The 12455-nt window shown below is 38.9% G+C and overlaps 1 protein-coding gene across 1 annotated transcript; it reads left to right on the forward strand.

The window, feature by feature from the left end:
- The first annotated feature begins 859 nt into the window (after positions 1-859).
- On the forward strand, positions 860-10933 carry LOC120481867 (adenylate cyclase type 8). Its single transcript, XM_039675760.2, has 18 exons — positions 860-1778; positions 2056-2205; positions 2286-2416; positions 2509-2620; positions 2841-2968; positions 4127-4285; positions 4372-4603; positions 5527-5715; positions 5784-5884; positions 5997-6198; positions 6286-6378; positions 6847-7019; positions 7598-7679; positions 7954-8112; positions 8306-8452; positions 8669-8761; positions 9019-9133; positions 10218-10933. The coding sequence occupies exons 1-18, from the start codon at positions 903-905 to the stop codon at positions 10622-10624; spliced, it is 3549 nt and encodes a 1182-aa protein (XP_039531694.2). The 5' UTR covers positions 860-902; the 3' UTR covers positions 10625-10933.
- The last annotated feature ends 1522 nt before the right edge of the window (positions 10934-12455 follow it).

Consider the following 12455-nt stretch of genomic DNA (forward strand, 5'->3'; position numbering starts at 1 on the left):
GTGTGTATCTCTGTGCATGTCCATTAGATCTCAAACTCCTCTTTCGCTGTCTGTGCTGAGTTCAAGTCCACTTATTTTTGCCTCTAACATATCTATCAAGAGTCAAAATTCTTGAATAGGATAAGCTTCAGCAGATTGTTCCCTGCTACCTCTGGGAAATGGTCAGACAGGGTCAGGACAGCTTTTCAGACCATCTGGCAGAGCAATCACTTCATAACCCGAAGACAACGCTACTCAACTCTCAAGACAGAGTCAATCATCCGCAGACAGGGCGTCTTTTTCAACTGGACGGAGGTTGTATTATATTTACATCGCTATGCTTTGCATAGTTATGGTGCATGGCATGGCAGAAGGGAAAACTGTCAAAGAAGACTCATTCTGCACTCAGCTGCTGAGCATTACACCACTGAGGGACAAGAATTTGCCATATTAGATATTTGCTTGTGTCTGGATCAGTTTACCTGGGCTACTGTTCATGGCAGAGCAGATGCATGCATTGTTACAAGATTTATCAAGCTTGCAACACCACATCAATGGCAAGTATCCTTCCATTTTTTGCATGTGGATACATGGTTTTAATCGATTTTGTTCTCTGGGAATTTTTATTATTAAATCATTTGGGGGATATTGAACTTGTTCTAGGGGTATTTTGGGGGGTATTGAACTTGTTTTGGGTGACTTAGAGTGTATTAAACTTGTTTTTGATGTATTCTTCTGAGGAAATGACGTGTATTGTCATTTTACATGCAGTGTTAAATCATTTTAAAGTTTGTTTTTGAGTTTCATACATGTTCCATCTATACTATTAAATCGTTTTTCTCTCTTGTTTCAGGTTTGTGCAGTTGATGGAGGTCTTTATCTGAGTTTTGGGATCTAAAGCCTGTTCAGGTACGATTCAGAAAATGGCTTTGAGTTCTACAGGAGTCACTTTTCAGCCCAAGGTATGCACATCTGCGCCTCCCCCGCCCCACCTAAAACGCAAGCAACTAATGTGGCAGAATGCGGTACGTCACATCATCGACCAACGAGGAATGCACCACGAGGGACGAGTGGCCAATTCTCACAAAATCATTGTTACTGATGCCTACATCGATGACATCAACAGGCAGATTCGTAACAAAGCTGCACGGAGCAATGCTGGCATGCACAAGCGGCGCTCCTCTGCGGCCCGCATCCACCCAGTGCGAGACCGCAACTCCACCTCCACTCGAAAGTCCGACGACTCGCTCAGTGACGCAGACTTCTTTGTGAGCTGGGGCTCCACGGTGCGTGGAGTCTTCCTTCCTGCTCTCCAACACAAGTTCAAATCACATGATCTCGAGCGTCTGTACCAGCATCATTCATCTGGTCAGCGCCGAACTTCCCTTGTAGTCACTAATGTCATCGATATCCTTACCAAACTCCATATTCTCTTCATATACCTGGCAGTGGCCCCTGAGATGGTTGACCTTCAACAAGGATGGTTGGCTGGGCTCTTCATGGCACTTGGAGCAGTCATATGCGTCTTAGTTCTAACCTATAAAGGATTGATGTGTCCAGATTACCTGCGCTATGCTGGGCTGGCGAGTTGGCTGTCCCAGACTGTTCAGGCACTGGGTAGTTTGGTATTTGGATTGGAGAAGGACCAGTCCTGGCATGTGCTCTTCACCCTGTTCGCCACCTACACGCTATTGCCTCTACCTCTTCTGTGGTCCATCTGCACAGGGTTCCTCACCGCTGCCTTGCACCTTTTGGTGGATGCCCTCAGGAACTACAATGACACGGCCATTGTAAGAAAGGTAAAGATCAAAGCTCATTAAACTTAAAAGTTCACTTTTGATTTTTGCCTTAGTGCCCAAAAGTAAAAAGACATTAATTCCCAATCGAACTTGAAGATGATCACGAGAACTGTCCTTGAGATTTTGAGTCAAGAGTTGATAAATGATTGATAAACTTTTGATAAATGCTCCATTGTTATGGCACAAGAGTACACCAGTATCAGAATCTCAAGACTGTCTTCAATCACTTTTAACTAAGCTAACTCTTAGCTAACTTTTACTCTTGGTTTTCGTCCAGTTACTAGCGAAAGGTCTGTTGTACATGGGTATGAATACGGCAGGACTGTTCATCCACTACTTATCGGATCGTGCACAAAGACAGGCGTTCCTTGAGACGCGACGTTGCATTGAAGGACGAGTCAAGATGGAGCAAGAGAACAAGAGACAGGTTTGTGATTCTTGACTTAGTATGATTTTCATAGATCATTAATCTGGAACCTCAGGAAATGAGAAATCATTTTGCGTTAGGAACGCTTGGTGATGTCCATTCTTCCTCGGTTTATTGCTATGGAGATGATTGGTGATATGACTTCTATGGATGATGAATTACTTCCTCAACAGTTCCATAAGACCTACATTCATCAATACAAAGACGTCAGGTACACACTGCTTCCTGTGCAGTACTACCTTCCAGCACATTTAGACTGCGAGGATGGTTCGTGAAATGAACATATATGTGCTCTTGTCTCAGTATCCTGTTTGCTGATATAAAAGGCTTCACCTCTCTCTCCATGACCATGTCGGCTCAGGAATTGGTGCGCACACTCAATGAGCTGTTCGGCCGCTTTGATCGCCTTGCTGAGGTGAGAAAGATTAACCTTTGAGTTTTACGGGCAGTTGGAGAAAACGGTTTTGGTCAATGTGTGTTTGACTGTAATTTACCGTATGAGCTGGAATTGTTGTAACTATTGTAAATATCACAACAGTCACAATTAATTTTAGTGTCAGATGTCTTACTTTATGCCAAAGTGTAGAGATGTGCAATGTTAGAAGATTATTAAAAGATATCTTTTGATATTTTAGGAGAATCATTGCATGAGGATAAAGATTCTTGGAGATTGTTACTACTGTGTGTCTGGGGTCCCAGAGCCCCAAACCGCACATGCTCGCTGCTGTGTGGAGCTGGGTCTGGCCATGATAAACACTATACGGTGTGTATTTTACGTGTTAGACACCCCCACCCCCCACTCAAAGGGTTTGTGTCTAATTCTCAATGTCTTTCCTGATCCAGAGATTGTAAGCAAGCTAGTCAAATGTTGATTTCCCCCAAAGACATGCTCTAGCGCGCCACTAACATTTTTTGCAACAGCGTAATCCTTCTCTGACGAAGAAATCTCAGATTATCCACGCGTGTAAATGGTACCATAACAAATTAATCTGATTGTGGGTGAAGAAATCCCCATTTTCTCCATTTTTGAAGGTGATCTGAGCAATGCTCCTCAGTCACTGATTAAGGCCTTATTATTCGTTACGTCATTGTATTCATACAAATACAACCAAAAACAAATTTTCAGTCTTGCCTGTGAAAGGTACTTCCTCGAAAGCTGTTTTCAATTGTGTGGCGATTTGTACAGCCCCAAGCAGCGCACAAAACAGGCATTTTTCTCAATTCCCGGCATGAGAGGTATGGGAAAGTTGCCATCCCCAATATGGCGGCGCCATTGACGTACGCTCCAGCGGCCAATAGGGTGTCAATGTATTTATTATGTCTATGCTCCTATTGGGCTTCAATTCTCTCCATTGAAATCAAGGGGGTCGCTGTGTCCATTTCTTTTACTGTCTATGATCGGAAGTGCCAAGACTCTCCATAGACGGACTCTGGTATAATCTGATAACAGCACCAACCTAACAGACCCTTGTGTAAACAAGTGATTGCGTGTAGCCAAAGCTAGCTCCCTAGCAACCCTACACGCATACAAGTTAAAGCCCTTTACCTCAACCGATAGCTTTTAGCGCCTGGCTAAAACTTAGACACGTGTGAATGTAACCTTTAAACCAAAGGCTATAGACGAAGGGACAGTGATTTGAACACAAGTGATGATGAGAGACAAAGCTCCTCGAATTGAGGATTGCTTTGAATTGAGTCAATTGCGTAACAAATGATTTATTGTTTTGAACCCCGCTGGTGACCCCTGCTGGAAGTGTTTGAGCTCTATTGGAACTTTGCAGGACGTTTACCCTCTTTTTGAATATTCATATTCTGTTATTTCCAAGTTGCCTTATAGAAATTTAAGTCCATTTCTGTTGATGAAATCAAAAGAGATGATCAAAAATGGGAAAAATGTTATTCTTCTCTCTCCTTTTGTCAGTTATGTACGTAAGGAGCTGAAGAGAGATGTGGACATGCGTATCGGGATCCACTCCGGTTCGGTTCTGTGTGGGGTTTTGGGTCTGCAGAAATGGCAGTTTGATGTGTGGTCTTGGGACGTAGACGTTGCCAACATGCTAGAGGCTGGAGGAGTCCCAGGGTAAGTATACTGGATCAATACCATGGTCATATGTTTAACTAAATGCAATTGATATTAGAATAATAAAACAAATTGTATAATATTAGGAGGATTCATATATCACAAGCAACCTTGGACTGTCTAGAGGGTGTATATGAGACAGAAGAAGGTCGAGGCCATGAACGGAATGAGTTTTTACGCAAACACAAGGTCGACACTTTTCTGATCCGCCAAACCCCACAGGAAGACAAGGAGCCTCCTAAAGTCCGGCAAACCAGCAAAGATGAAACTACATGGAGTGCTGAGCTTCCTTTTGATAACATTATTGGAATGAACTGCGTGAGTCTGCTGGCCTTAAAACCTTACTTCTCTTTCTAGTTAGTGATAAGATATAAAGTTATCAAACCTGTTAAATAGTGCCATACAATGTTATTCATTGAATTCTTTAGTATACTAAAGGAATTTTCCAGGACGGATACAGGTTAAACTTTATCATCAGCATCAGTGGCATGGCAGATTACATTAGAAAATGATTTATAAAAGACTAGTCTCTTGTTTGTAAAGCTAAACAAAAATCATGTTTACAGTAAGCATTTAATATGGAAGTCTGTGTGCAAGGCAAAGTGGTGTAACCAGACCATCATGTCACGATTTGATACATATCATGAACCTGAACTCACAATACAATATTTTTACAATACTCCGACATATGGTAAAAGGTTAACAAAAAAATTATGTTGATTAAAATGCTAAATTTGGTATTACATTGGGGGTGTAAATGAATAGACTTGGACTTGGTTCTGGTAACCTAATGCACAGGACAATGGTGACACCAGAATGTAAGATATTCATGATTCTGAAGCTGAAAATACAGAGTTATTTTAGACTAATATGCTTGCACTCATTGTCATTGACTAGATATATTTAAAATTATGTAGGCCACTCTATGGTAACATGAGACATTTGACATTATCAGGACCCACAAAAATTCCCCCATTGCATTATTATACATTATATTCAACATTATAGTAGTGTAATGTGTTACTCACACTAAAACTCCAATTTCAGCCAAAAACCAATATCAGTTCAGTTCATTTGTCCCCATAGGGAAAGTAAGTTTGCAGCCTACTCACACAGACATTTTAAGAAACACAATTTGATATGCATACATACAATACATGGTACAGGTCATCCATCTCTATTAATAATTGTAATAGATTTTCTTTTTCACTTGCAATGCTTTTTGTTTTGTCATCTTTTAGATCTTAGCCACTTTCACCAATGGCTCCCTGGTGCAGTTGCCCAATCAGATTATTTCCCATTGTGCCGGGTCTCGAGAAATCAACAAGAGAATCAAGCAGGCCATCGAGGTGCGCAGTAGTGAACGAATGCGCAAGGAACACATCACACCCTTCACGTTGGTCTTCAAAGATGCACACATTGAGGGAAAGGTATTGACTGCAGAGGAACAGCTTTATATGTCATAGAGCACTTGCCCACACAAGATTTGCACTTTCAGTTTTCTCAGATGCGAGATGAGATGTTTAAGTCCAACTTGGCCTGCTCTTTCCTCATGCTCCTCTTCATCATGGCTGTTCAGGCCCTCATCCCCTCACCTCAGTGAGCTATTATTATTATTTCAAAAGCCTAATGTGGACTTTCATTGAATTTTAAAATGTGTTACATTTTCGATATATAACTCTGAATGCATGTGTCCCCCCCCTCCCCACAGAATCTGTCCTATGGTAATCCAGTTTTTAGTATTCCTCTTTGTCTACATGCTACTGCTTCTGGTCACACTGGCTGAGGAGTTTAAGCGCTGCCCACCATACTTACAGCATCTCTGCTGTTGGATCCACGAGACCAAGAGCATCCGTAACCTGCTCACCCTCGTCGCTATTACTATTAACTTTGGTGTGGCCTCCTGTGATATTGTGAGTGCCAAAATTGATAGTTTTCTTGGACCCAATTATCTTAATGATCAAAAAAAAAAAAACTTAATTTATTTTTTTGCTGTACAGTTGTGGTGTAACACAGTTGGAGAGGATGAGGAAAGTAACAAGACCTCCAAACAAGGCTCACAGTGGACTGTGAACATCTGCACCCATCCTGAGGTACGGTAGATACATATTCATACTTTGCACGTGACGTCACAAGTACTGGCTGGCGGGCAAGGACAATGAATGACTTCTGGGCCGGCAGCAGTGTAAACGCAGCTGTCGTATTTTGCCAACAAAAGTGTGTGATGGGCTGTTTTGAGGTTTGTGATGTCTATGCTAGATCATTTACAGAGGAATTTTTACTGCTCGATTGTCTAAAAAAAACTTGTCTGCTTTACACAAATTAACTACCTTCACCTTGGAGTTAATTCTAGTCCATAGTTATCCGGACAGACTTGATTGAACTACAGGACTCTACGTTGAAAATAACAGTTTGTTGCCCGCCAGGCATCCATAGTAGTCACGTGACTGCAAAGTATGAATTAGATACAAAAGTGTGACAACTTCCAGTAATTCTTAATCTGGTACTATGTATACCATTTCTGTGACTACACTACTATTAACCTCTTTGTCTCTCTGCAGTTCTTTGTTTTTAGTGGTGTGTTGGCCATGGTGACGTGTGCCGTGTTCCTCAGACTCAGCTGTCTGTTGAAGCTGGCAGTGCTGATGTTAGTCATTGCAGTTTACACATACCTCATTGAGGTAGCCTTCCATGTGCTCTTTATCCGCCAACACCAAAACGGCCAAATTCAGAGGTACAATACTTTGCTTTATTGAAGAGGTCATATCTCATACCAAGTTTCTGAATGTGGTAATGTGTTCGACTTTAAGACACTTAGGCACTTCGATGATGAATAAGCCATTTTTGCAATGTTTTTATTATTGTTGTTTAGAGTCAATTTACAGTTTTGAAAGTAATAAAAATTAAACTTTTTTTTTAATCTGAAAAAGCAATATTAGTTGAGACTAACACAAAGAATAAAGCATTTTCTTAACTTGGTGATATTTATAAATGTAAAATTACATTTTGTTAATGATTAATGTGCATTTAAAGTGTAAAGGAAATGTTTTTTTGTTATTCTTTTAAAACTTTTTAGAGCTTTTTAATTTTAATAACAATTGAAATTGTACAGACATTTTTTAATGTAAAATTGCATATGTTTAAATTAAAATGCAGATTTGATTATTGTTTGTCACTGACCATTAAATAGTACATCAGACTTTTTTAGAAAGTCTCAAAAAAATGTTCATGACATGACCCCACCAATTTACTTCCTGGACTGTTGAATTGTTGTAGCCCCTCTGATGTGTGTATATGTGTGTTTTTTCCCAGATCTCAGTACCTCAGACGCAAAGGCATTTCTGTGTTGCTAATGGCCATGTTTGTTGTGGTCGTCCTTTACAACAGTAGACAGGTAGTATATTAACATCTTATTAAAAAAAATATTATAGGAATGCAGTGATTTAAATAACAATATAATTACATAAAATCATTACATATTTATTTATTTAACAATTAATACATATATTTATTTTTAATTATACGAATAACAGTCAAATCACCACTTAGCTTTAATTATCATCCCATTGTAAAATAACTGAAACAATAAAAGCTGACATGCAATTTATATTTTGTGTTTTAAGTTATCTCAGTATAATTTAAGAAATTATTACTGCTTGAACCTACAGTTAGAAACTACAGCCAGGCTTGACTTCCTGTGGCGTCTGCAGGCCAGAAAGGAAGTGGAGGACATGAAGGAAATGAGGGAGCATAATGAGTGTCTGCTGTACAACATTCTTCCTGGCCATGTAGCTCGCCACTTTCTCGAGAGAGACAGGAACAATGAGGTAGTTGCGTGGATTTTTAATGACAAACCCTAATAGTTTAACAATAATGTAAGTAATAACTTTGTCAAGCTGTTTTCAAAATGAGGATCTACTTGGTGCATTTAAATTGTTCTAGCATCTATGCACTCTTCTTGAATCAATAAGTATAAATAAATGAACAGTAACACGACTGTATTAACTCTTTGGCTTCAAGGACCTGTTCTCTGAATCGTATGAGCGAGTTGGGGTGATGTTTGCTTCCATTCCAGACTTTACGGATTATTACGAGAAGAAAGAGTTGATTCATCAAGATGTGGAGTGCCTGCGTCTTCTTAATGAGATCATCGCTGACTTTGATGAGGTACGTGGATTTGTGCAGCATCCTCTTAGCAACAAATGTCGTCAAAAGCCCAGGCCTGGACATGCTCAGCGATTTAACGGCTAACAGCAGCTCAGGTGTTTCTATACTGGAATGTATAGGCTATGTGCAAACACTCACTTCTTTTATCATAAGACATTGTTATAGTGAAATATTTCAGAGACAGGCTTACTTTTTCCCCCCCGGTTGTTCCCTTAGCTACTGGAAGAGCCTTACTTTCAGGACATAGAGAAAATCAAAACCATTGGCAGCTGCTACATGGCTGCTTCTGGATTGTCTCCTGAAAAACAGGTGAGTGACACCTTGACATGTGATTTCAAAATGTATGCCTGACAATAAATGCAGATGCATGAAATATAGGCTACTGGACAACCATATTTGTTGTAAATACTATCCACGCCAGTTTAATTAGGTCAATATTGGAATCAGATAAAAATATACAAGAAAAAATAATAAACTCATAATAATTAATAGTAATTAAATAGTTTAGTAACTGAAAAGTTACATTTTTGTAAATTAAGGCTCAACTGTATTTGTATATTTCATAGGAATGTGAAGACGAGTGGGCTCACCTCAGTACGCTGGTTCTGTTCGCTTTGGCCATGCAAGAAACTTTGAAAGAAATAAACAAACGTACCTCAAACAACTTCCAGTTGCGTGTCGGTAAGATTGTGCTTCTCTCATATAATGTCTCTACTAGTAAAAACCAAGTGCTTATATAAGATTCTTCTTATTTTCTAATTTAAGAATAAAGATGAGAATATTTTGTATTCCCAAACAACTTTTCTCAAGAATTTCTTAAGAATGCTCTTTAAAATCATCATAAATAACTTCTTAAAATTAGGATAACCTCCATCCTGTCATTAGGCTGCCTACAACACAACACTAGCTACATACAAATTACTACCAGTAATGTGGACGAGTAGACTACCCTGAAGTGACACCATTCGATCATGAAAATCGCTACTCTAGCTAGAACTAGCAAGGCAGAACGCACAGACGAAATAAGACAGAACGCAAATGAATCCATTCACTCCAAGCCAGTTGCGATGAAAATGGTCTGTGAATTTAATATTTGATAAAGATGGTTTTTAAGAATTGGACTTTTTAAGAATTCCTTCCCCCCGAAAATCCATTTTGTTTCTTGGACAAAATTTTTATATCTGAATATGAACTATGAATACACACACACACACACAAATGACTTTATGACCCAGAGGAGCTATAAGGCCATCTAGAGGCAAGAGTCATGAAATATCATGTTGAGCACGGCAAATACCACAAGAGTTCGGCAAAGTCACCAAAATTGACCCCAATCTGAGACATTTTGAGCTGATCTATCCTGGTTTATGCATGTTTCGAAGAGTTATTTTGAATTTAAGTTGAAAGGATGTGACTGTGCTTAAATGATTATTTATTTATATATTTTTTTGTAATTTAAATGTAAATTTAAAAAGATAATACAAAATCCCCCCCCCCCACCCCAAATCATTCAAAATATATAAAAATTAAGTTCTGGAGTATTCTCTAGAGTCTGTACAAAATAAAAAGTATAAAGTATAATTTAAGGGCTTCTGGTCATTTTGAACCACAAGGGAAGGATTTGTCACAGAATCCGAGGAGAGGATGAGAGTTAACTTTTGCCTTGTAATCTTTACAATGGTTTTGATCTTTAACTGTTGTAACTACCTTAGCTCTTCTTCTGAAAGATCATTAATGTGCATAAAACTGGTCCTCTATCACACAGGTATTTCTCATGGGCCTGTAGTCGCCGGGGTGATTGGCGCCACTAAGCCCCAGTATGATATCTGGGGCATGACTGTGAATCTCGCTAGCCGGATGGACAGCACAGGGCTCAGTGGGCGTATTCAGGTCCCGGAGGGCACGAGCCGTATCCTGGCCGACCACGGCTTTGTGCTCCAGCTTAGAGGAGATATCTACGTCAAAGGGGTTAGCGAGCAGCGGGGAGGGGTCCGCACATACTTTGTTAGCAGCAGGGAAAAGAGCTCAAGCTACGGCGAGAGGATCACCAGCAGAGGGATCTCTCTCGGGAGGAACACCCTCGGTGCTGTGGTCTTTACCCTGGTGCAGGCCCGCAAGAAAGAGCAGTTACGAGAGGCCAGTGGAGGCTTTCATCTCATGGAGATAACATGAGTTTTGATTGAAAACTGGACAGGAACCACATTCAATACCTCTTTTAGAGACTCTTTCATGAGTCATTGCCTTTAAGTGATTTTCCATTTTCTCTGTATTGTTTTGTAAATACTAATAACTTTAATAACTTACTAAAAGTAATAACTTTATTTCGCTTGTAGGATTTCCTCTGATTTCCAAAGTCGTGTTACTTTTGTCCTGAAAATCACTGGGATTTTTAGGCCTGGTTTCACAGACAAGGCTTAGATTAAGCCAGGATTAGGCCTTAGTTCAATTAGTGCATTTAAGTAGCTTTTTAATGTGCTTTAGAAAAAAGGATACAGGTTCACAAGTTTACAGGTTCACTACAAGACTAGGTTTAAGCCTTGTTTGTGAAATTTCTAACTTTAACCCCAGGGTCAAAATAGGCAGAGCTGCAAATTAAACATTCCTCATCTTGGAACAAGACCAAAATAGTGTACAAAACCTATAAGGAACTCTGGATTCAACTTATTAAACTGAATTTAATTAGAGGTCATATGCATATGCGCTCTGATGATCAACTGCCCTGACAGAATAAATGTGCAAATGTGGAGAGTAAAGTATGGTGGCCCAGTAGTGCACAATGAAATTTAAAAATCAAACATAAATTCATAACACAACACAACTGAAATGCTCTAGACCACTAGAGGGCTCTCATAGGCTTAACGGACATAAAAGCTATAAATTCCTGGATTATTATTCAGTGTATCAGATTTTCTATGACAAGCATCTAAGCAGAATATTTTAACAGTTTGTAAAACTGGTGACAAAATGACAATGCCAAATTTCTTTGTCTCTTTCTCTCTCTCTCTCTCTCTCTCTCTCTCTCTCTCTCTCTCTCTCTCTCTCTCTCTCTCTCTCTCTCTCTCTCTCTCTCTCTCTCTCTCTCTCTCTCTCTCTCTCTCTCTCTCTCTCCTTTTTTCCCCTTCGGTAGACCTACACTTAAGTATTTCTGGGACACACTACCACATGTAGGCCACCAAAGGTTGCAGTGTTTCTAAATATTCAACAGCCGTTACAATTTTGGAATATATATTATATATATCTAGGGATACTTAATATATTGGTGATTTTTTTACATAATATCTTCCAAACATAATATCTTCCAAAAAAAAAAAATTTCAACATTCTAATTTGGCCATTAATGAAAGCAGATAAAAACATTTAAAACATTATAAACATAATACTAAATATACTAGTATACATATTAGTTTTTTGGCCAACATGAAAAGAATTCTTTGTAATCAGCATAGTTAACATGTTTAGATATTACTGTTTAAAGGTGTATGTTATACTAGGACAATTGTGAACAATTCTGTGGTAGAAAGATTTAACTTTTCTTGTTACTTTAAGCTTGGTGCCTTCTAGAAAACATTAAATCATTGTAAAAAATAATTGTAATGTATCTTTGAACCATGGTGTTTTCTTGGGGTGACTACATTGAAAAAACATTACCTTTTCATAAAAAGGATCAAATAAATACGATTTAAAAATAAGCTGGCTACGTTTGTTACACTATAAGGACAGTAACTGCTTGTTTAATAAAACATATATATATATATATATATATATATATATATATATATATATATTTGTTTTGCTTGGAATTAAGTATAATTTCTGTTATTACTTTAGAAACTACATGTAACAGAGACACTGTAAAATAAAATGTGCCACAAATTATAATTTTCTGTCTGTAATTCTCGTGCAGTAGGCATAGGGGAGGGTGGGGTAAGATGAGCCAGTTTTTACTTATGTGGATCTCCAGGCAAGGGAAATTGAGACAAAAGTACAATGAAGACATCTCCTG

Source organism: Pimephales promelas, chromosome 15 (assembly GCF_988280905.1).
Source record: "Pimephales promelas chromosome 15, fPimPro1.hap1.1, whole genome shotgun sequence".
Taxonomy (NCBI): Eukaryota; Metazoa; Chordata; class Actinopteri; order Cypriniformes; family Leuciscidae; genus Pimephales; species Pimephales promelas.